Source organism: Dysidea avara, chromosome 5, assembly GCF_963678975.1.
Source record: "Dysidea avara chromosome 5, odDysAvar1.4, whole genome shotgun sequence".
In the NCBI taxonomy this organism is placed as follows: Eukaryota; Metazoa; Porifera; class Demospongiae; order Dictyoceratida; family Dysideidae; genus Dysidea; species Dysidea avara.
Window position 1 is genome coordinate 29,949,321 of NC_089276.1, and position 23,918 is coordinate 29,973,238.

Sequence of the window (23,918 nt, forward strand, 5' to 3'; positions counted from 1 at the left end):
GACTGCATTTTTGAAGCAACAAATAATCACTTCTTAGTAGTGTCTCACTGTTGATTTTAGCCATTTTGGCCTTTCAGATGGTTGTGAAGCCTTAAAAGCTGTGTAAAAGGTTCTAAATGTCTTAAACAGCAACACGATAATTATTTTAGAGGCGCTTAGTAGGCACAAAGGTGCTGGATGGGTGTTTTACAGCTAGTTTGACTTTGGTTCGCTTTGGTTTCAAGTGATAAATGTTAGTAAAATGTGCATATTTTCATGAGTTGATAAATTGATCTTGTCCTGACAAAGTTTAGTAGCTATTTTAATCAGAAGCATGGCTGGCTCCTCCACAAGGTGAAAGGGGGGGGGGGGGCATTTGCCCCAAATGCCCCATCCTGGATCCGCCATTGAGTACTTTATTTCAGGTGTGTGTACATATAATAGCTAATAAATTTAAAAAAACTATAATAATAGTTCATTAGATGATCATTATTAGTGTGACTTTACAGACTAGCTAGCTCATTAACAAGTGTACAGGCAAATACGTGACCCGCTCTGCGAAAAGGGGTCTTATAGCCTTTCCAAATTGTCAAGTTTGACTAATTATAACTCCTCATGTTTTTAATTTATCACCATCATAATTATTACACCAAGCCATAGTGGCAGTGCTACGTTAGGGGTATAAGGAGACTACATTTCAGGATGATACCACATTCACAAGTCAAGTTACAGGTTGCCAAGTACATGCAGATGTAATTGAAAAGGCTATAAGACCCCAGGCTTTTTTGCAGACCGGGTCACATATAATATTATGGTATATAATTGGAAAGTAATTATAATTCACATAGTGTCCTGAGGAATACATCATTTTGACAACTGCAAAATATTCCAAAAGATTTTCCTGTAGTGGCAGTAACTTGTTAATGAGGCACATGTCTTACACGTTGTCATGAAATGAAATCAATTATGTCATCTTCCAAAAGAGGATTTATGCCTATAAATCATCTATGTTTTGCATTCAGATCAAAACCCCAAATTTTTTTTAGAATCAGTAATTTAGTATTTGTGACCCCTACACTCCTAGTTCACCATAATTTATTTTGAAATTTAGTATGGGAAACAAGTGTGACATTGGTGAAACTGCAATCTTTTTAAAGAGCTTTATAAACCTCTAATACGTATGTTTCTATGCACCCAATCAGTATATAGAAAACTACATGTTCACCTAATTACCTAGCCAGCTCCTGAATCTCCATGACTTGCAGTCCTCATCCGACTTCTCAACTGATCATACATTGATCCTTCCTCTAGTTTAAAGTGACAATTAGCGAGATCTTGACATACACATGAATCCTCTTTTGGAAGATGACATAATTGATTGCATTTCATGACAACATGTAAGGCATGTGCCTCATTAACAAGTTACTGCCACTACAGGAAAATCTTTTGGAATATTTTGCAGTTGTCAAAATGATGTATTCCTCAGGACACTATGTGACTTACTTTCCCATTATATACCATAATATTGTATTTGCTTATGCTTAACCATAGTGATACACTTGTTAATGAGCTAGTACCTAGAAAATGACCTTGTTCACATTTGTATTAGGCCTTGCTGATTTTGTAAAGTCACACTAATAATGATTACAGTACCTAATGAGATATTATATTTTATATTAGCTACACACACGCACGCACGCACACACACACACACACACACACACACACTACACACACACACACTACACACACACAATTTACTATGAATACACCAGAACAGTGATTGAACACAATGTTTGGTATATTTCAGAGATAACAACACACCAGTTTTCAATAATTGACTAACTGGTATACCACAGAGGTGAGGTGTTTTGCTGTATATTATGTGAGCATACTTTACAAACACAATAATAATGGCAATATTTAAAATTAAAATCTATGTCTTAGATATCTTTTTGAGATAAGCAGAAATTTGCATCACAATGTTTGTGAATGTCGGCCTCTGTTTTGGCAGATAATTCCAGCACTGACACATGACTTCATTGTACAATATTTTAGGAGTATCCTCTGATGCCTTCATCCTGTAACCTTGCTGTATGTGATCAGTGACTTCCTACATCAAATAAAAAGACATTTAAAAATAATTATGTTACCACTTGAGTGGCGTGTGAATTTTCTTTGTCCCACAATACACTACAGTGTGTATATACTGGTATATCAATAAAGGTAGGAGTAACTGTTACTGTACTTTCTAATACAATATTTTCATAATAACTGTCATATTTATCTTAACATCATCAGCAGCAGTGGCTTCAACTACATTAACAGATTTTTTAGAAGTAAACTTATACAATTATTTAATTTATTCATTCGTGCTTTACAATTAAACAGTAAATAACCTCCATACATTGTTGCTCATTCCAAAGTAAGGTATTTTTCCACAAGTGTAGATCTCATAAAGCAACACTCCATAACTCCACACATCACTAGCAGTAGTGCAAATTCCTAGGCTGAGAGTCTATATATTAATGAAAACTTATTACTGTATTTACACATTGGCAACAATTGTGATTGAATTTGACAAAACAAGGCTTCCACTAACATCCAATTTTCTGACTTTAAAACCAACTGTAACTTGACTACTCAGTAAGCTATTGACCTAAAAGTATTCCCACAATTCTTCCATAACATTGTACAGTACCAGGTCAAAGTTAAACTAATGGCATACTCATACAATGAGTTATGGTGCTTCAAAATCATAAAAGTGGATGTGTGTGGAAGCCTTGTTTTGTCAAATTTAGTCACAATTATGCTTGCAAAATTAATTAGATACTTCAATAATTCACTACAACACATTATATAATCAGATCAATTTTTTCGTTAATGTAGGTGGCTAGTAATGTATGTGCACATATGAAAATAGTGTCACCACTGAAGCCTATAAAGTTCATACATGGAGTAGACATGAACATGTGTAACAAACAAATGAGAGAGATTAAACAAACACTCTTTTTCACTGAGTAGTATGTCAACAGTTGAAGTGGATATCGTATAGAGGGAAAGTTTGGTGAGGAAAAACTTTGGCAAATTTGGCGATTTGCTACAAATTTGCCAAAGTTTAATCCGCCAATTGCTTGTAGTGCCTCAAATCTTTAAAGCTAAACATTGAGCTTGAATATATATATTAATTTGCCAAAGTTTATTTCGCCAAATGCAATTTAGCTTGTTGTGTTCCCCAAAGTTTAGGTCTCCCTCTATACGGTATAAACCAGGAATCTCCACATCTAAATGCCCAAACCCTGACCATTGATTTATTTCTACAAGTTATCCATGGTTATTCTGCCTTTATACTACAGTATCATTTAGAATCTTCATTTATAAATGAAGGTTCTAAATAATACTGCAGTTAGACATTGAATCATCAGGTTCTACAGAATTTAGTAACCCAAAGGTCCTGTGTACGTGTGCCAAGCAAAGGTGTCTGAAGGTTTCTATATGCTGTGGTTTTTACAGCTAGATAAATACTGTAAAGTGAAGTGGATGGCGGTGGCAAGTGTGTCTGGCTGTCTTCAAGAATGCTGGGGTATATCTATTACACTAGACCCATGTACAATATTGTGAAAGGACAGTCTTCTCACATGCCTATATTCGGACCAATCTAATCCAGCTTGTGTGCATTTAGCATGAGCATATAATTTGTTTCGGAGTCTCACTTTTTGCTTTCTTGTTACTTAATTGCTGTGTTTTGTATCACCTCACAGACAGGAATATGTTGAGACAAAAACTACATGATTTGGATACTTGTAAGTAGCCAATGAAATTTAAGTATTTTATCTTGGTGTGGTCTAATTTAAAGCTAGACTACAAATAAAAGAAATGGAAGTTCCACAGAAAACAATGCTGCTGAAAATGTTAGAGAAAATGAGTGTTGTTTATTAATGCTTTACAGCACAAGTGCTGAAGGTCTGTAGGATACCTGGTCCTACAGCCTGCTCAAAGACTTTAGCTACTTATATTAGAGTTCAAAATCACATTTCTGTGAGAGTGATACAGATTCAATAGCAAATCATATAATGATATAGCAATAATATTCATTCATACATAGTTACTGTTATCCTGTTATCACTGCTGCAAGGCTTGCAAATGCATATGAAAATGATAATCATGCTAAAATAGCCAAAGCCCAAAGAACTAAAAGGGTGCAGCCTTCAAAATGCAAGGTTGTAAAGCTGTGATGATGCATGAACATTGCTAATCACCCTCAGTGATGACATGGCAATGCTATCATTATTAAACTTCACAACATCACAGTCATTTGTTGGCCACTGCCTGTAATCTCACAATTTCTATAACACTGAATGTTTGGAAGAACGTAACTTTTTACAGTAGGACTGATTGCAATAAGCACAATACATCAAACAGTGACATTTCTGTACATCACATTGGTACATTATATTGGCTGACTGACAGCTCATGTAATTTGCTGAATATTATCAAAGTATTAAATTATAAGTCATACCTCAGGAGCTGTCCACCTTACAAGAGTGCCATGAATTTCATCATTTTCAATATACAATCCCTTTTCTGTTTGTTTACACATGCTGAAGTCTGAAATTTTCAACACTTGATTGTTGTTCCCAACCAGACAACTCCTAGCAGCCAAGTTTCGATGAAGACAATTTTGAGAAGCTAGGTACTCCATCCCCAAGGCAGCATCAAGGGAGAACTTGGTTAACTGGTACTGTGTTTGATGTATGCTGTGTGTACATAAGAAAGTTAGAAATCCTCCACCAGACATCATTTCCAGTACCATGTACATTGGTTCTGCATCCGTGCATGTAAAAAGGATCTTGACTATGTTGGGATGACTTAATCGCTGCAGAAGTTTAGCTTCAGAAAGGAACCGTTGTCTGTCTGAAGCATACACAAAATCTCCTGTCTTCATTAAGGCTCGCTTTCCAGTGGTTTTCATGGTAGCAGAATATATGATATTGAAAGTTTCTTGGCTACAAGGTACATCATCAACAATAAGATTGTCTTGATTTATCAAGTGTTTGTGATGATCTGTAGGTGGCTTGCAAACAGCTTTTCTTAGAAAATCACCAAGGTCATAAAGTAGAATGTTATTATCAACATAGTGTGATAGAAGTTTGCTAATACTTGAGAAGACTGGGCCAATTAGAAATGATACCTAAAGGTAGAGATATTTGGGTGCATATACTGTACTGTATATACTTGCACACACAGTATGTGTTGTGTAGCTAAGAAAGATGGCATATACTGTATATACTTGCACACACAGTATGTGTTGTGTAGCTAAGAAAGATGGCATGCAACATTATTATTTTTACCATTAACAGGAAAATGTAGTTTTCACACATATGCTTGTATCTCCATGCTCCCTAGGCTATATATTCTCAGATATGGAGTTTTTCATCACAGTCACCAGATGGGGCTGGCTATGAGCAAAAAAATATCTAGGTCTTTCCCAATATAAGTACAACCCAAGTTTTATTTCATTTTTGCTTCTTTTCATATGAAATGTACGTATGTATGCCTGACTGCCCGAGGGCCACAGGCCCTCAGGCAGTCAGGGATACGTTTCAGGCAAAGCCCAAATGCCCCGTGTTACAGCTAGTATGTTGTTTTGTTTGTTTTTATCCGCTTTATCCAGTTGGGCACTGGAGGGTGAACACTGGGGGCAAGGTCTGTACGAGGTGTTTACCACGAGCCTGGGAACCTAAGTGAAAATCGTTGACTAAGTGAGACAGGACTAATACCTAGAAGGGGTTTGAAAAAATCCAACCCTAGCCTGATGTAACACTTCCCATCCGTATCAGGCTGATAGCCTGCACAGGGCGATCAATCACCCAAACCAATACGAGTGCACCCACTGGATATATTATATATGCATGCCTAAAAACTTTGATTATGGGTCAGAAATAAAAATTATGGGTCAGCAGTTAATATATTCTAAAAAAAATCTGAGTGGTAACTTCGTGATGAGGGTATTCAGAAATGATTGGTGAATAAACTATAGCACTTGTTCTTACCTTAGCCCAACTCGTAGGACAGCGAGGATAACAAAATGCTCTCCATCTGAGTGTTTTTTTCATGGCAAAATCCAAGTCGTGTATACTAATCACATGAGTATTAATCAATCCCCATAATCGATTTCGGCCTTAACATCTATATAATTGCTGCCCAGATGTAGCCCGGTATACATTTCATATGTAGCCCTGGCGGCTCCTTTGATCTGAGGTGTGAAAGTGTTACATATATATATATACCACCTTAGCATGGGCATTCAAAGGCGCCGCTTGAGATTTAACTCGTGTATTTCCCAGGCAATATCATGGGAACATGGTTTTCTCATGTCTTTGATACCCAACCAGTTCAAAGATACAATACACTTTGACTCATTACATATTATGGGTTTGAGTTTACAAGTTAGGCTAGGCTCAGTGTAGTTGCTAAGTTTCAATTAGTTGGCAGTTACTAAATGATGAATGATCAGTAAAATAATCATTTGGGTAATGCGTGGATGCATATTTCTACCCACCACATGTCAGACCATGGAACAACACAAATAGATTTAAATATATAGGTGAGTCCTAACTAATTAACTTATTTAACTTACTTACTGTCCCAATAGCAAAGTTAGTAGGTACAAATAACTGGATCCCACATTTGCTATTTTTCTGGTGCTGTGTGTAAAGCATAATGATGTATGAATAACGTTCTACGCACTATCGATCATCAGATACTGATGTATAAAAGGAACAGGGTGAGTGCTCTGTAGTTCTTTCATCTATCAGGTTAGTGTTCCTAGAGTGATATGACTGCATCAGGTTTTGCTGATATATACATGGAGGCTGCAGGCCCGACAGCTGAGGGTGTATATACCAGCAAAATCCCTCACAGCCATGGTATAGCTATTACATCATACAGTACGATAGTACTTCATACAGAATGAAGCAGTATTGGTTAGGTAAGGCTAAGTCCAAACAAGCCTTCAGATCAACCTAATATGGTTTCAACAAGTTGCTATGAAATTTTCAAAAAATTATTAAACGGAATTTTCTACTGACTGACTGACTGAGTAACTGACTGACTGATGCCTTCAGACAAGCATAACTTGATAATGGCTAAGGCTACGGGCTTGATTTTTTCACTGTTCAATGTCGCTTCAGCCTGAGAGGTACCTTTTGGCATACCGCAGTACGTACAATGCATTCTACCAGTGTCCTTCTTTGTGCCCCATTCATCTTTGCTGACAGCGGAAGGTGTCGATTTGGCAGTAGCACGTGATGGCTTCCCTTCGTAATGGAAATCGTCCGTATTTTTATAATAGATACAGAGGTGCTTTTCGAACAGTTCTTGATTCGTAATGCTGTGTAATGGGTCGAACATAGCTGACAACGAAGCGTAGCGGCACCATTTCTTTCCTTTGATGCGGTATGTGTGAGCTTACCAGTCACAATAATTTTATTTTACAAAAAAAAGTTAACAAACAAGTACACAGAAAAATTGGAATTTTTCAACTAGAGTAGGGACCATAGCACAGCGATAAAAAGTACTGAAACAAACTGGAGTAGTGCATGATATTAAATCACAGTAAAATAATAAGAAGTGTTATGTGCTCATAATGGAAATGCACAGTGGGGATATAACACTTCTTATTGTTTTACTGTGATTTAATATCATGCACTACTCCAGCTTGTTTCAGTATTTTTTATTGATGTGCTATGGTCCCTACTGTAGTTGAAAATTCCAATTTTTTTTGTGTACTTGTATATATATGCAAATGTATATCTACAAGTATAAGGAAAAAAGTTTGATTAGGGATCATAGAAAGAAAAGTAGGGAAACAAGGGAGGTTGCCTACACCTGCAGATATACTAGTGGACATTTAATCCTTAATTCAGTCATGGTAGGTACAGCAAACTGAATTAGGGATTAAATATCCAAAAGAAAGAGGTAATGTTTTCAATTGAACACACGCCCCAAATATCAATTACTGACTCGAAAATGAAGTGGCTATTACGCAGCTATGTTCACTCCGTTACACAGCGCTACAAATGAAGAACAGGTAGGAGAAGCGCCTCTGCAATCAATCCAGTCACCACGAAAAGTACGGATGATTCGCACGCCCCAATTATCAATTACCTACTCGAAAGTGAAAGTGGCCATTATGCTTCACTTTCAGCTATGTTCATCCCGTTTCACAGTGCTACAACAAAGAACAGTAGGAGAAGTGCTTCTGCAATCAATCCAGTCACCATGGAAATACGGACAATTCCCGTAGGGAAGCCATTGTGTTACCGTAAATCAACACCTTTGGCTGTCAGCAAAAGAAATGGGACACAAAGGTAAATCCATGATGCATGCATTGTATGTACTGTGGTATGCCAAAAGGCACACCTCAGGATGAAGCAATGTCGAACAGCGCAAAAGTCAAGCCAATAGCCTTAGCCGTTATCTAGTTATGCTTGTCCGAAGGAATCAGGCAAACAGGAAGCTAGTCAGTCAGTAGTAAATTTCATTGAATAAAAGAAATTGTAGCAATCTATTGGAAGCATTTAGGGTTGTATTGAAGACACTTTGGGACTTGGTTATACCTAACCAATACTGCAAGGGCACCAGGATGGTATTGTGAAGCTGGTTGTTGGGTGATATCTTTGGCCAGAAAAACCCAAACCTCATAATATACAGTACTGCTGTATTGTATGATGCAAGCAAGCTGCTATTAAGTTAGCTCCAAAAAATTGATATCTAATATATAAATATATCCTGACAACATACCTGATTATTTAGGTCTTTATGAATTATAAAGCTCTTAACAACTCCTTTGCACATAACAGTTAGTATAAAACTGTGTTGCTTCTTAGAGTATCGCACCAAGTAATCACCATTGTTTTTCAACAGTTGAGTAGCATTAGCACGGGAAATTTCACCATGATACCAAGGTTGTTCCTCTAGTGGAACCTAGAATACAAATGTAAACCATGATGAATTACATGGTGATATGTAGTATAATTATGTTGGTGAATTACAAAAAACACCACCATAAATACGTATATATAGACACCCACATTGTAATATGTTATGTGGAATAGGAAAATGTGGATGCAAAAATTTGCCTAGGAACATTACAACTATTGACTCCTTCCAAGTTGTTGAAAAGACTGGAATATGGAGGGTCATATTTCCAATCAAAATCTTGGAATTTGTGGAAATATGGCTATCTAATCAAAAACAGCTAAGCTGTAAAAAAGGTGCGGCCCCCAAAAAGGCCATGGTGAAAAAAGATGCGAAATCCAAGGTGGCGGCCAAGAAATGGCTGTGATGGTAGGTTAATGGTAAAAATTTTAATAATGACAATTCAGGTGAATTTTGTGCCGCTTGGTCAATTGGCACAAATTCACCTGAATTGTCGTTATTAAAATTTTTACCATTAACCTACCATCACAGCCATTTCTTGGCCGCCACCTTGGATTTCACATCTTTTTTTCACCATAGCCTTTTCAAGGGCCGCATTCCTTTTTTTACAGCTTGGCTGTTTTTGATTAGATTTCACTTCTTATTGTATTCGTATACCCCAAAGCCGGCCTATGGCCAGCTTTGGGGCTTTTTAACCTATATATTTTTCTTTACCACAGGAAAAAGAAAAAGATGAAGCAGATTTTATAAATACTTTAACTCATTCTGATTTTATCAGTAAATGTACAAATTATATATATAATGCATATATCAAGAGTTCATAATATAAAAAGAGAGGAGAGTGTCCTACTGCAGTATAGCCTGTACAAACGCGAATCTCAAAGTTATGATGTAATGCCTATAGTCACTTTCAATGTACTAGTTGGTCAGGCATGTACTCAGCATTAAGTTTCAGTGACTGTTGTAGTTATGGCTTCAATAAGCAGCCTACTGATGACAGTGTCAACACTCCTTAACACTTTATGTGTTGACACGATATCCTAAAGTAATCAAAGTTTTACTGTATTACTTTGAGATACGCGTTTATACAGGCTATACTGAAGTAGGACACACTCTCCTCTTTTTTTATATTATGAACTCTTGCATATATTTATTACATGTCAATTAATCCCCACAGGATAATTTGCAGCTGATCTCTCTACTGGGTGACTTGAAATGTAGCTGAACTCTCTACAGGGTGATCTGCTTGTACGTAGATGAACTCTTTACAGGATTCTCTCTACAGGGTGACTTGTCTCTAGCTGAACTCTCTGCAGGGTTATCTGTTTGTATTTGAATTCTCTAAAGGGGGGTGATTTGTTTGCAGCTGAAATCACTACAAGGTAACTTCTTCTAGCTGATCTGTCTACAGGGTGACTTGTTTCTAGCTGGTCTCTCTACAGGGCGATTTGTTTGTAGCTGAATTCTCTACAGAGTGATTTGTTTGCAGCTGAACTCTCTACATGGTGGTTGCTTTGTAGCTGAACTCTCTAAAAGGTGACTTCTTCTAGCTGAACTCACTACAGGGTGATCTTTTCATAGCTGAACTCTCTACAGGATGATTTGTTTGTAGCTGAACTCTCTACATGATGATTTCTTTGTAGCTGAACTCTCTATAGGGCGATTTGTTTGTAGCTGAGTTCTCTACAGGGTGTTTGTTTGCAGCTGAACTCTCTACATGGTAGTTCCTTTGTAGCTGAACTCTCTACAATGTGACTTCTTCTAGCTGAACTCTCTACAGGGTGACTTGTTTCTAGCTGATCTCTCTACAGGGTGACTTGTTTCTAGCTGATCTCTCTACAGGATGACTTGTTTCTAACTGAACTCTCAACAGGGTGATCTGTTCATAGCTGAACTTTCTACTGGGTGATTTGTTTGCAGCTGAACTCTCTACATGGTGGTTTCTTTGTACCTGAACTCTCTACAAGGTAACTTCTTCTAGCTAATCTTTTTACAGGATGACTTGTTTCTAACTGAACTCTCAACAGGGTGATTTGTTTGCAGCTGAACTCTCTACATGGTGGTTTCTTTGTAACTGAACTCTCTACAGGGAGATTTGTTTGTAGCTGAACTCTCTACAGGGTGATCTGTTCATAGCTGAACTCTCTACAGGGTGATTTGTTTGCAGCTGAACTCTCTACATGATGGTTTCTTTGTAGCTGAACTCTCTACAAGGTGACTTCTTCTAGCTGATACAGGGTGACTTGTTTCTAGATGAACTCTCTACAGGGTGACTTGCATGTAGCTGAATTGTCTATCAGATTAACTGTTTGTAGCTGAATTCCGTACAGAATATCTTGCAATGTAATATAATTCTATAATGGAGTAAGTTATAAACGTAGCTGAATGCTCTATTAGGGTGACTGTTCTTTCAGATAGGGTCCGCAATCCAAATAATCAACTTCTACAAATCAATCCCCCTACCATTGTGGGATGTTCACTGTAGTATCCCATTGCTTGATCCACCATAAAACCGGAGGCACGATTGTTGTCTTCACAGAAATATCATTTTCAGTATCTCACAAGATGCAAGATTTATTTTTAAAATTTTGTGCTCCACACAAAGGACCAGATGAAACTTGCTACTTAGCCAAATCGTATCCAGAGTTGTTGTAGTTGAAAACTACGCACAGAAATAAGTAAATGATTTGCTAGGTTCCCGACACAGGGTTGCTTTCTTTGAAAAAACAGACAAAGAAATACGAAATTTCGAATTCAAACTACCCTACCACCCAGGGCAAGAGAAGCCAACTATTCCTCATAGTGTTTCAATACGATTGGGTGCATAGTCTGTCTATGCTGTTAGTTTAGTAAAGATCTGAGACTTCTCACCATCTGGGTGACGAGCGTCAAAACTTTCTGCAACATCAAAGAATTGTGTCGCGCTTTCTAGCCATTTCCAGCGCTTCTGCAGCCACAACAATCATCAATTATAGACTAAAACTACGGCAAAAGATGTCCCTGAACGTTTGGTAATAGCGGTTGTCAATTATTGTTTCATCCACAGCTTCCATGCCTTGCTCTAAGCTATGCATCAAGGGAGGCAGCAAAATCGTTCAAATTTGACTTCACCTCTCATGCTCCACAGCAGCTTCAAATCTTCACTAGATCACCCTACATCACCATTATGCTTCAAAACACCCCAAAACAAACCGAAAAATGCACAAAATCTTTCATTTTTGATTCGAGCTGGGTGGAGCTCCTGGTGAGCTGATGGTATACTGCATCATATGAAATCACAGAAATACCAACTACTACTACTACCAAAAAGGTAGCCAGCCATTGAGGCCCATGGATCCACAACGTCGACGACTTCAGTTGTGAGGAGGAGATTCCTCTGGTAAGCAAATCTGCAGGATTGTCCTGTGTTGGACAGTATCTCCAGCTTTCTGATCCTGAGAGTTCAAGAATCTGAGTGACCTGATGGGCCACAAAGACGTTGTTCGATTTCTGTCCCATAATCCAATGAAGGGTGATTTGGCTGTCTGACCAAAGCTGAATGGAGAGGTTGAGAGTGGTAAGAGCTTGTAATATAAAACTGCATAATCGTGCTGCTGTAAGTGCACCCATCAAATCAAGTTTCGGTAGAGTGAGTGGCTTGAGGGGGGCAACTCTGGACTTTGCCATGATGAAGGAAGTGTTACTGCCTCCACATATGAAGGCCACTGCTCCATAGGCTGTGAGACTGGCATCAGCAAATACATGGAGCCTATCAGGTTGCTTGGAGGCACTCACTGTAGGGGAGTATTGTCTTGGGATCTGTACACTCTTGGCTTCTTGGATGTTCTCCGCTATGTTTGACCACTGTTTCTGGTCCTCATCAGATAATGGCTCGTCCCAGTCCACATTGCGTTGCCACAATGACTGCATAAAGGTCTTGGCTCTAATGGTCACTGGGGATAATAATCCTAGTGGGTCAAAGATCTTACATGATTCTCTCAAGACTTCTCTCTTCATGACAAGTGAGGTTACACTAGGAATCGGTGACTTGGACATGAGAGATAGTGTGTCTGCCTGTGTATCCCACTGTAGCCCTAGAACATTGACTGGGTTGTTGGCATCCACTACCTTGTCCTTAGATGTTTGCTCTGTGAGTTGGGGGCTATTAGAGGCCCAGCTCCTCAAATTCAAGTTGGCATCCTTCATTATGGAGCGAGCACCATTGTAGTATGAGACAGCCTCTGATTCTGATTGGCACCCGGACACTATGTTATCCACATACAGATTGGCAAGCATGTTCTGTGCAGTGGGAGATCTGTACTGAGACAAATGGCAGTGTAAAGCAGCATTCAACATGAAGGGTGAACATATGGCACCAAATAGGACTACCTTGAATCTGTATGTTACCAACTCACTTTCTGGGTTCTGTGGATCACTCAGCCAGAGAAATCTAGTGTAGCCTCTATCGTCCTCATGTAGAGAGATGTGCAGAAATGCCTTCTCTATGTCTGTGCAAACTCCAACAGGATGATTCCGGAATCGCAGAAGGATACAGCACAAATCATTTAGTTGGGGTTCACCTGTGAGTAGACAGTCATTCAGACTGGGTTGGTCTCTTGCTTGATGGCAGCTACAATCATAAACTACACGGATCGGAGTAGTCGATGATTCTTTGTGAACAGGATGATGTGGAATATAATGGCATCTCACAGAATTGGTTATGTGTTGTACTCTCTCAATAAAGCCGCGGTGTTCCTGATCCACTAGAATCTCATTGTACTTGTTAAGTAAAGGAGGGGTTAGTGCCAACTTGCGGGCCAGTGCTCTAGTGCGGTGGGCACAGGTGGAAAAATTAGTGGGAAGAGGTGGGTGGCTATCCTTCCACGGGAATCGAGCACTGTATGAACCGTCAGACAGACGCTCCACATTATTGGTAATATACGTATCCAGGAAACTGTTGGTGAGTTCATCTTTAGGAGTGATTCCCACTGATTCTACAGACCAGAACTGTTACAGGTTGGGAGTTGGTTGGGTCGCCACATGAAATGTGTTAGCAACTATCTTCCCTTGAGTGGTTGTCTCCAACGGGCCTAAGAGTAGATAGCCAAGCTTGGTTCCCACAGCTGTGGGTCCATTGCCTCTGATGACATGGTCCTCCACTATGTTCCAGTACTGGTCAGCTCCAATGGGCAGGGTGATGGAGAATTGTTCATCTGAGGAGATTGGATGCGCCAATTGTAGCCCAGCTAGGTAAGGGAGATTGACAATTGCCTTGTAGTCCACAGTGTGTATTGGTGCAGCAATCGTGGGAACAATAAGAACAGTTAGCGGAATCACCTGACCAGAAATACCATGGAGGTTAATTGTAGCAACGTCCAACTTGGTAATGCTTATAGTTCCAGTACCAAACGTGGACAGTGAAAGTTCCACAGTGTCATGTGGCTGCACTTGTAGGCAGTCTGCTACTCCCTTGGTAAGGAAGGAGTGCTGGGACCCCTCATCAAAGAGAATGTTTGACTGGACATGTGTACCTCTGGATGAGATGTTGGCTACTGCGGTCTTCAATAGACAAGTGGTATTGCCTGCCAGATGAAACGATGCTGTAGTTGTTGATTGAGAAACAATTGTACTCAAAGATGCCTCAGTGGTAGCTAGGATAGTTTCGGTGGTGACAGGGTTAGGTTCAGAGGTTTCCTGCTTCTTCGGACTGGCCTCAACACAAAGGCTTGTATGGTGCTTACGATGGCACTTACGGCAACGATACCTTGAAGTACAGGCACTGACTTTGTGCTTTCCTAGGCAGTTAAAACAGAGACTCTTCTCAGTAATGAACTCCTTACGTGTTTGGGTGCTTGCTAGTGTCTGGCAATCCATAGGGGAGTGAGATCCCTTGCAGAAAACACAGGTTTGTTGAGATGGTGTACTAGATCATCCTGTACCTTTGTTGGTTGTCTTGCCTGCTCCAGCATAGAAGGCCGCAGTGGGATGACTACCATGAGGGGAATGACCAGTCATGAGCTCTGCTTCGAACACTCTCACCTCCTTCTTAATGGCTTGTTGCAAATCAGTAAGGTTCCATTCATCAGTGTCATGTTCCCTTGCCATATTCTTTCTCGTCATAGGTAGTAATTTGTTCAAAATGATGGGCACCAGTATGTCTTCATAGGAATCAGCAGATTTTCCCAGTGTTGAGAGACTGCGTCTGTGTCTTTCAACAGTATCATGGAATTGTTGTAGGCCACTGAGTGTGTTGGAGGGACTAGGTAAGTTTATGAATGCCTGCATGTGAGCTGCAATTAATTTATGTGAGCTACCATAACGATCCTTGAGGAGTACCAATGAGTGCTCATAGTTGTCACTTATTAAGGCAAATCCAGCAACTACTTGTGAAGCTTCACCACGGAGTAACGATCTTAAATAGTTCAACTTCTGAACTCCAGAGATAGCAGAGTTGTTGTGTACTGCAGCCTCAAATCCATCCCAGAACGTCTGCCATTCCAGTGCGTTACCAGAGAAGGTAGGTAAATCAAGCCGTGGTAACCGCACAGTAGTGTTGACTATATGTGTGTCATGCTGTAGAGTAGGTGAAGTAGGGGGAGGAGCACTGGTATCTGCTACGGTCTCTGTTGACTTCACTGCCGAGTGCGTTGTGTCAGAGAGAGGTATAGTGCTTACAGTCTCTGTGGAGTCCTTCTTAGCAGATGAGAGTGTTGCTACAGGTTCTGTGGTGCCAGTAGGAGAAATCGGATTCTTACTCTGTGGGATTGCAAAAGTGCCCAGTGCTTCGAGGCGTTTCCCTTTCATAGTAACTCTCGATATCTCAGATTGGAGTTCTTCTAATTCTAGCACCTCTGATTCTAGTTCTTCTTCATTAATACGAGTTGCGATTTCCTTGTCCAAGTCAGCTAGAATGCTCTTTTTCCTGTTTAACTGTGAAATTAGTTCAGTAAGTGTGTCTGGGTCTTCCTCCTCTGGTGTTGTAGTGTTACATCGTTCCAGTAACTCGAGTGTTGTAGTGAACAAACGTTTGAGGTGAGCTCGGTATCCACGACGAGATTGTACAAGACGTTTGAGTTCATCAGCCATGGCATAGTCTACTTGCTGTCAAATCAGCATCACTGTGAAAAGGTACAAACAAGAAATGTTCTGTAAATGATTCGCTTGCTTTAGTGGGTACCGTTAACTGCCACGGTACCACGACGTTTGGGTGGTTGGTTAGAATAGTTGGCTAAGACAAATGAATCGCCAGGTCACAGTACCAGAAATGTAGGGTAGCGGTGATAGTATAATGTAGTAGCCGGTTGTCAGACTTAACCACGGTAGGATCACTTCATCTTCGACGGATACAGACTGTACAATCAAGCCAGCGAGGAACTACACTACGACGCCATCTTATTCATTATAAGCACGTGCATGACATTACCTCATACATTCTAAATATAACCTACTTAACTAATAATAACCTATACACTGCACTACGTTAAGTACTTAGTCAGTCCATGACAAATGTTTCTGAATTCCTAGGTTGATGCTGTATCATCAGAAGTCAATATCAGAAACAATTAATTTGATGTTTATTATGCTGTATATATGTATTAATTAACATGCATGATGAAAGCCACAATGCAAGCGACTGCTAATACATGCAAGCCACAATGTGTGACTGCTTGTTCATGGGGTGGGTATATGTAACAAGGCTATTCAGTTTGTTTGAAGACTACCAGAAGTTTTCATTTACTCCACATTCGTAGGGACAAGTCACAAAGGTTAAAATGATTGTAATACACCAAGTGGTGCGTGGCACTAAATGGAGTCTACAAGATTTATGCTTGAAACGCCTTTCCTAGGGAACTTACATTCTTGACACTTTCACAACCAGTTTGTAAGATATTAGGGTTTGTGTCCACACCATGTCTTTAAAAGTTACTGTCTGGGTTAGAGGTTGATCGAAGAAAATTCACGTAGGATCACTCCAGAATTAGATATAATGCCAGTGCTAGATGGACTGTACAAACACGGGTATGTTGACTGGTATAACATGACTGTAGGTGTAACAAAAGGTAGAGAAATAAAGTGAAATATGTCTAAACATTATTATTTTTATTTTAGAAGGGTTGCAAGACACTATGACTGGCAACAACTTGGGCATGATTCCACGTAAGTTTGTAAAAAGCAAGGTACATTTCCTGCAAGTAGGTGTGGCTTTGCGCATACCTAACACACCGTAATGCAATACAAATCTATTGAGTGTTGCATAATCCAAGGCTAATATTGCAAAACTGACCCTACACATAAATAACTCACAGTAGTGGCCGGCGTTCATCTTTTAATTGTGGGCTGCGGTTCATAGATTCTTGGCTGCAGCACTTATACATGTATATACCACTTTGACACCTCAGATCAAAGGAAACCACAAAACTATATTTCATGTATTGCCCTGTGGTGCAATATCATGATATAGCCCTGCCTTTGATACTGAGGTGGTTACAAGCATCAGTTCCCTTTGATTATTTATAGAGCTGCTTAAAGTTTTGTATTGTGGGCTTGAGTTTAACATGTTTGTTTAGTTAGGCTAGGCATTGTTTTGAAGGAGGAAAAATAATTGAATGAGTCAACATTGCATAGTTCAGTTAGTAGGCATTACTAGATAATTGTTTTCAAAATGTGGGGATTGTTTTTCTACGCAGCACATTTCAACCACATGACAAGATGGCTCAATAATTCTCAAACTACATATCTAAGTATTTACTTTAGTACCTTAGGTTACTTTAGGCATCCATGAAGTGGTTATTTGGTCTAAAATGGTATCACTACAACCAATGAAACCCACAACCATTTTTTTTTGTGTCCACAATTTAAACCCACAATCAATGTTTGCAAACCCTTTATAAAAGTAGCAGGTTTGTCTTCCTCCATGCACCTATTTAGTGAGTATACCTTATACCGGCCACGATTGGTTTGATATATATGTCCACACCCTCGGGCTTGGGCATATATATCAGGCAAATCCCTTGTGGCCATGGTATAACTATTAAATAAATACCTCAGGAGGCTCATCATCTATCACAGTTACTTTGCCATAACCTTTTGTAGAAAGTTGAATACTTTGGATCATTTCACTGTTTCTTCTAGGTTCAACCCGACTAGAGACCTGTGAAAATGTAAAAGCGAAAATGTAAAAGTAAAAGTTTTCATAGCATAAAGCTATACCAGGAGCGGTGGAATAAGCAAGAGCTCAGAGGGGGAGATTTTGCCAATAATATACACAGTAGGATAATCATACAGCGGACCCCTCTGAAGATTTTAAATCTCCAAGACTGATATCAAACAGTATGGTAAGCAGGGATCGCCCTAAAATTTTGTGTGCTGCCCAAAATTCAGACTTTAAAAGTCATCCTAGGTACATTTTACATGATGAAAATCACCTTTATGGAATAGTACTAGTCCACATAATATATAAAACGGCATTAAATATATCAAAACACTTACAGGTAGCCGAATATAGAATTTTATTTAAAAGCCAAAACTCGAATTTTAGTATCACTGCCTACCTCACTGACCACAGTCGCAAGACTAGAGGCCAAACGAAGCAACGCATGGCCACCATTTTATGCCACAATAGCAAACTCACCAGTGGTATGTGCTTTTTGGGGTTCCAATAGTGTAGCCTTCTGTGCCTTATCTTTTCTTTTTCTTCAATTAGGCTACCTGTCTTTCTTCCTCATGCAACGAAACCATACCGAGGCATTAATTATCCATATCAACACTTTCTTTCAGTAACATATATAGACGCCACAGAATTATTCCAGGGCTGGATTTCAGAAGCACTTCAGTCCTGGTGCTACTATAAGACTAGATATGTGTAAGTTCGTAATTGGGATCCCATTCGCGATAGGTTCGCGACCATGCCCATCAATTAAAGAACTAGGTGGACTAATAGCAATAGAGTATGGGGACCACACCTCTTAACAACCTAGCTATTTACTTAACAGTAAACAAGATGACCTCACCTCTTATTAGTCTAGCTAGCTGCACACCCCTTGGTTGACTCGAGATATACTCTAATACAACAGTCACGTATGATATTCTAATAGAACAGTCACAAGTTACATTGTAGCTAGCTGTGCTACAACAAAAAACTAAGCAAACTAGTATTTTTTAAATTGTAAATTTAAAAGTGAAGTAGGGATCTATGCAACAAATAGTAGTGAAACAAGAGATGACCAATGGTATTACAGCATAGCTCAGTGGGAAAGTCCCTACTTTGGCACATTAGCTATAACAATTATTTTGCTCAATGCCAAAGTAGGGACTTTTCCACTGAGCTATGCTGTTTCATCTCTTGTTTCACTACTTTTTGTTGCATAGATCCCTACTTCATTTTTAAATTTACAATTATCTAAAATACTAGTTATTTTAGGTGATTTCACTGAAGGAGTTAGCAGTTTTGAAGATATGCAATGTGACTGTTCTATTAGAGTGATTGAATGTTCTATTACAGTATCTCAATTATTTACCATAAAAAGTGGGGCTATGGGTCACCCCAAGAGTACACTCTTGGTCACCCCCATCTATGAACTATACAGTTGATGCAACTACACAGCATCACAAGTATGCATATACACACTTAAGACTTAATTGCGACTGAACAAGAATGTTAGTTGTCCAGTACAGGGCAGTTCTTCTTAATTAGTAATTTGGTGTATAACTACTAGGTTTAATCAAGGGAATTAGCACTGCGATTTTCCATAGATGTTTTCAATTTTATAAAAACATTTGGTGCAGTAAGGGATATGTATGTCCTTAATCTCAGAACCCTTAAATGTTAACTTCCTTGGTTAAACACAGTCCAAAAATCAATATCCATGGATGTATAGATAGTGTTTAAAGTTTCTATACCTTTCTATGTAAACCATCAGAAGACGTGAACATGGCATCAATCTGTGTTGATGTCAGTTTGGCAGATCCACCACAAAGCACTGACCATGGTAGTTGAAGTGAAGTTTTAGGTGGAGTACATACCATGTAGTAGGCATACTTCAAAACAGTATCAAGGTGGGGAAGATGCAATGATTGCTTCTGATAATATTCAACGAGATCCTACATATGTATTAAAATTGATTAAAATGCTATAGTAAACAAACGTATAATGTATGTCACAGTGATATATTGCTAACAACTTATAAGTGAACACTGCATGGTCATGTGATAGATTTTGTTACCTCAGAATAGTTTATATTTATGCTAAAACAGCCAAGCTGTGAAACAAGTGTAGCCTACAGGTTAAAAAGTTGTTAAATCAAGGTGGCAGCCAAGAAATGGTTACTTAGTGACAAACAGTTTTAATGATGACATGATGCCATCACATTAATATCAATGCAGCTATATAATTATTCTTGGTGAACACCTTTGACTTACAACAACTTTTCAAATAACAACTTTTCAAATCCTGATTATTTTGAAGGGTGCAGCCTTATTTTACATGTGAGCACTTACATAAATAGTAGTGAACTCTATCAACTCAGATATAGAATACTTCATCATCTGACTGACAACTATTTGAATATGATGAATCTTCTGTTTCCACCTGTGTAAATGATATTATTATGATATTAAGTAAGCTTTGCATTAAAACACTCATAATGCACTGTACTTTATACATATTGCAAATTCTTCACTCTTTCGATCATCTTCTCTAACCAGGTAGACACCATCATGAAGGTTTTTAAATCTACTTTCTGCTTTACTGATAGACAAACGTCCAACATACCTATATCAGCAAAACATACTTGTCATGGAACATCAATGGGTACCTGCATGATGCTAATTGGGAAGCAAATGCCAACTGCTCATGCTTTATATATAAATAAGTTCTACATGGGACTTCAGGTGCCCACATTTTCACCTGTGAGTCATGGAACAGCTTCCCGTGAGTTAAGTTCTGCCCCAGGAGGATTTTCTTGCGCTGACTCACAGTGCATAGGTATTGCAGTGCTGGTTCACTGCGTAGGCATGATTGTGCTATTATTTAGCTTTGCTTTGTCTGTGTGCATGTAAATAAATGTCTATATGGTTATGCATGATTGCTATATAGTGTGCAATGTATGCATACCATGGATGGGTTGAGTAAGAATTGGTTACTGGTGACTTCTTCATAAACCTATAAGGCAGATACATGTAACAAGATATACACATAGTTATTCCGAATCATTTTCCTTGCTATACATAAAGTACATCTGTGAAACTGTACAAATGTTACAGGTATGGTCATCCACCATAAATAGACTTGAATATGAAACATGATCTGCAGAAGAGATTTTCCATAAACATCCAATCTTGTCAACGTAACTTTGCTTCAAGTAGAAGGCAAAATTAGGGATCAAAGAAAAGAAAAAAAGTAGCTAATGAAACAAGGGAATCAAGAGAGGCTGTTCAGCCTCCATCTGTTGCTTTGACTGAGGCCTTTTAGCTGCTAAAGATGTATTTTGTTGGTGGAGTTGTGTGCATGCACTGGTGTGGGTGTGAGTGTGAATGTGCATATGTACAGTTTGTGTGTGCACTCAGTGTGTGCTAGGTGTGTGTCTGGTTTATGGTGTCACCAAACCTCTTTATAGTATGCATAATTAATATGCATTCAAGTCACTGTTTACAATATTTTACTAACTCTGTGACTGATTTCTTCTTAGAAGCAATCTTAGCAAACTTTTTAGGAACAGCGATGGTAGTATCAGGCTTGTCTTTCTGATCAAGCTGCAAACAGTACAACAAGCACATGCATGGTATGAATAATCATTGGATCAAGATCAAAAATGAAGCCAATTACCACTATGAAAAGATGCATGCTCTTTAAGCATATTATTAGGATTTAGTTGGCCCACAAAATTTTTCTTACTTTGGGTATATTATAATAATACAACAAGCTAGGACTGTGCCTAATTATAATCTTTTGTTGTTGTTGTTAAATATGAAGTATAAGGTTTGCAGGCTATACTGATAGGAGCAAGCATGAAGGAAATAATTAGTAAAAATGGCAGGTAATAGCTCTACATGCTCTAAAAACACTTTTTGTAAAGTTGTACTGTGTATAATAGTTTCAGAAAACTTGACCCTTTCTGACAAGTACAATCCCATTTTGCTAATTAGAAAATGATAAAATAAAAAATACTACATTCATGCATATATTATATATACACAATATACTGTAACTTACATTACTACAACTAAATCGTGTTCTCTTGGCAATGCTTGCTTGGCAACATACCTAAAATATGTAAAGTGAGATCATGTTTACAAATTGCAACCCACAATACATTCTCATGTGAAGGATTTATTATTCAACTATTTCAAAACATGTAGGTACGTATAAAATACCCATACTGAATTTAGAAGTCTTTCATGCACAGCCAGTCAAGGGGATTTCAAAGTTGAACTCTTGTACATTTGTCACAACATCCATAAGTAATCAAATGTACCTGGGAGTATTCTACCTGTAAACTTGAGTATATATGACACAAACAGTGAAGCTATATATGCAAAACATACAGTGTAATCTAACTTGTACGTGTCATATATAGCTTTCTTGTTTTTATTGCTGTAATTCCAATTAAGTAGCTAAATGAAAGGCTTGTTCGGATACATGCAGTATGGTTGATTGTTATATGTGTGACTGTGGTTACTGTTGTATGCAGTATAATTATACTGACCTGATTCCAAATTTCAATTTGCTTGCATGTATCTTTCATTGTTGGACGTTCAGCTGGATCGTTATTCAACAGTGACTTTACAAGAGGCTTCAATGCTTTACTTTCTCCAGTAAACTTGTCTAAATAATTTATTCGACGTTCAACTTCTGTAAATACTACAAGTGTTTTAGCTTTGTGATCCATCTTTGCTAGTTCGGATGGAGTGGGCCATTCATGAGTAACCACAAAAAGCATAATTCCACCATAAGAGAAAACATCCATTGAAGTACCATAAACTGGATTTTTTGTCATAGCTTCTGGAGGCATGAAATCCGCTGTCCCAGGCATTTTGTTTAGTTTACTATGTGTAGTCTTTTTGTCAAATTGTATCACCTTAGCCACACCCAGATCTGCAATTTTAGCAACCAGAATGTCATTTCCTTCTGTACATTTTGAAACAAACTTTAATAGGATATTATTTGGTGAGAGATCACGATGGATTATTGGGGGCTTTTGAGAGTGAAGGTAGCACAATCCTCTTCCAACATCAAGTAGTACAGTAGCTTTTATCATCAGGTGTACTTGTGAGGGAGGCTTCTTAAGGTAGCTAGTTAAACTAGTATCCATCATTTCCATAACCATCACTGGAATATCCGACTGGCCTCGCGGGTAAAATACTCCTAAAAACCTGACGATTTTGGGATAACTTAGAGAACTGCATCGTTTGCACTCTTCAATAAAGCTATTCACTATGCACGCCTTCTCTTGAGGAGTTATTCCTTGAAGAAAAATTTGGTGAATCTCTTTGGCAGCACATGGAATACCGCCGTATTTTACGTTGTAAACCACACCATAAGCACCGCGACCTAGTTCTGTTTTACCTCCCTCACCGTCACCAACATACTCAATCCCAGCGGTAATAGTTAGATCATTCAGATTGCCGTTAGACTTACTATCTGCCATAATAGATAAATACACCAGATGCCTCGAATTCTAGGCAACTATATCATAGTTCAGGAATTAGCAGGTACCGGGTCGAGTTACGATGTCCTGACGACGCCGGGCAACGCGTTACTAGCCTCGCTTCGCCATGCGCCCGCCCCAATTTCCAATTTGGGCAGTCAGCCAGTCACGTTGTTTTCAGCGGCAGCATGTACAAAAACTAGTCGTTGTTGTTGTTTGTTTTTTTGCGAAGGGCACTGGTGTTGCGGTCCGGCTGGCAAATGCACACTGGCTACTACTTATTATTGCATGCACGCGCGCCGGCGTAGCCCTCCCCCCCAAATAAATACCCGGGTAACACGAGACAAGATCGAGATACTCTAATAGAGCAGT

The 23,918-nt window shown here is 38.9% G+C and overlaps 1 protein-coding gene across 2 annotated transcripts; it reads right to left on the reverse strand.

Moving 5' to 3' along the window:
- Window positions 1–1,847: 1,847 nt before the first annotated feature.
- LOC136256073 (uncharacterized) lies at window positions 1,848–23,587 on the reverse strand. Of its 2 annotated transcripts, none has more exons than XM_066048996.1 (12): window positions 22,605–23,587; window positions 22,112–22,162; window positions 21,566–21,651; window positions 21,014–21,061; window positions 20,555–20,671; window positions 20,398–20,488; window positions 19,801–20,001; window positions 17,945–18,052; window positions 8,785–8,967; window positions 4,499–5,170; window positions 2,387–2,497; window positions 1,848–2,092 (listed from the first exon to the last, which is right to left on the reverse strand). In XM_066048996.1, the coding sequence occupies exons 1-12, from the start codon at window positions 23,544–23,546 to the stop codon at window positions 1,916–1,918; spliced, it is 2,787 nt and encodes a 928-aa protein (XP_065905068.1). In that variant the 5' UTR covers window positions 23,547–23,587; the 3' UTR covers window positions 1,848–1,915. The 2 variants fall into 2 exon arrangements, with proteins under 2 accessions (XP_065905068.1, XP_065905069.1); XM_066048997.1 differs by having other exon boundaries at window positions 1,926–2,092; window positions 2,379–2,497.
- Window positions 23,588–23,918: the final 331 nt, after the last annotated feature.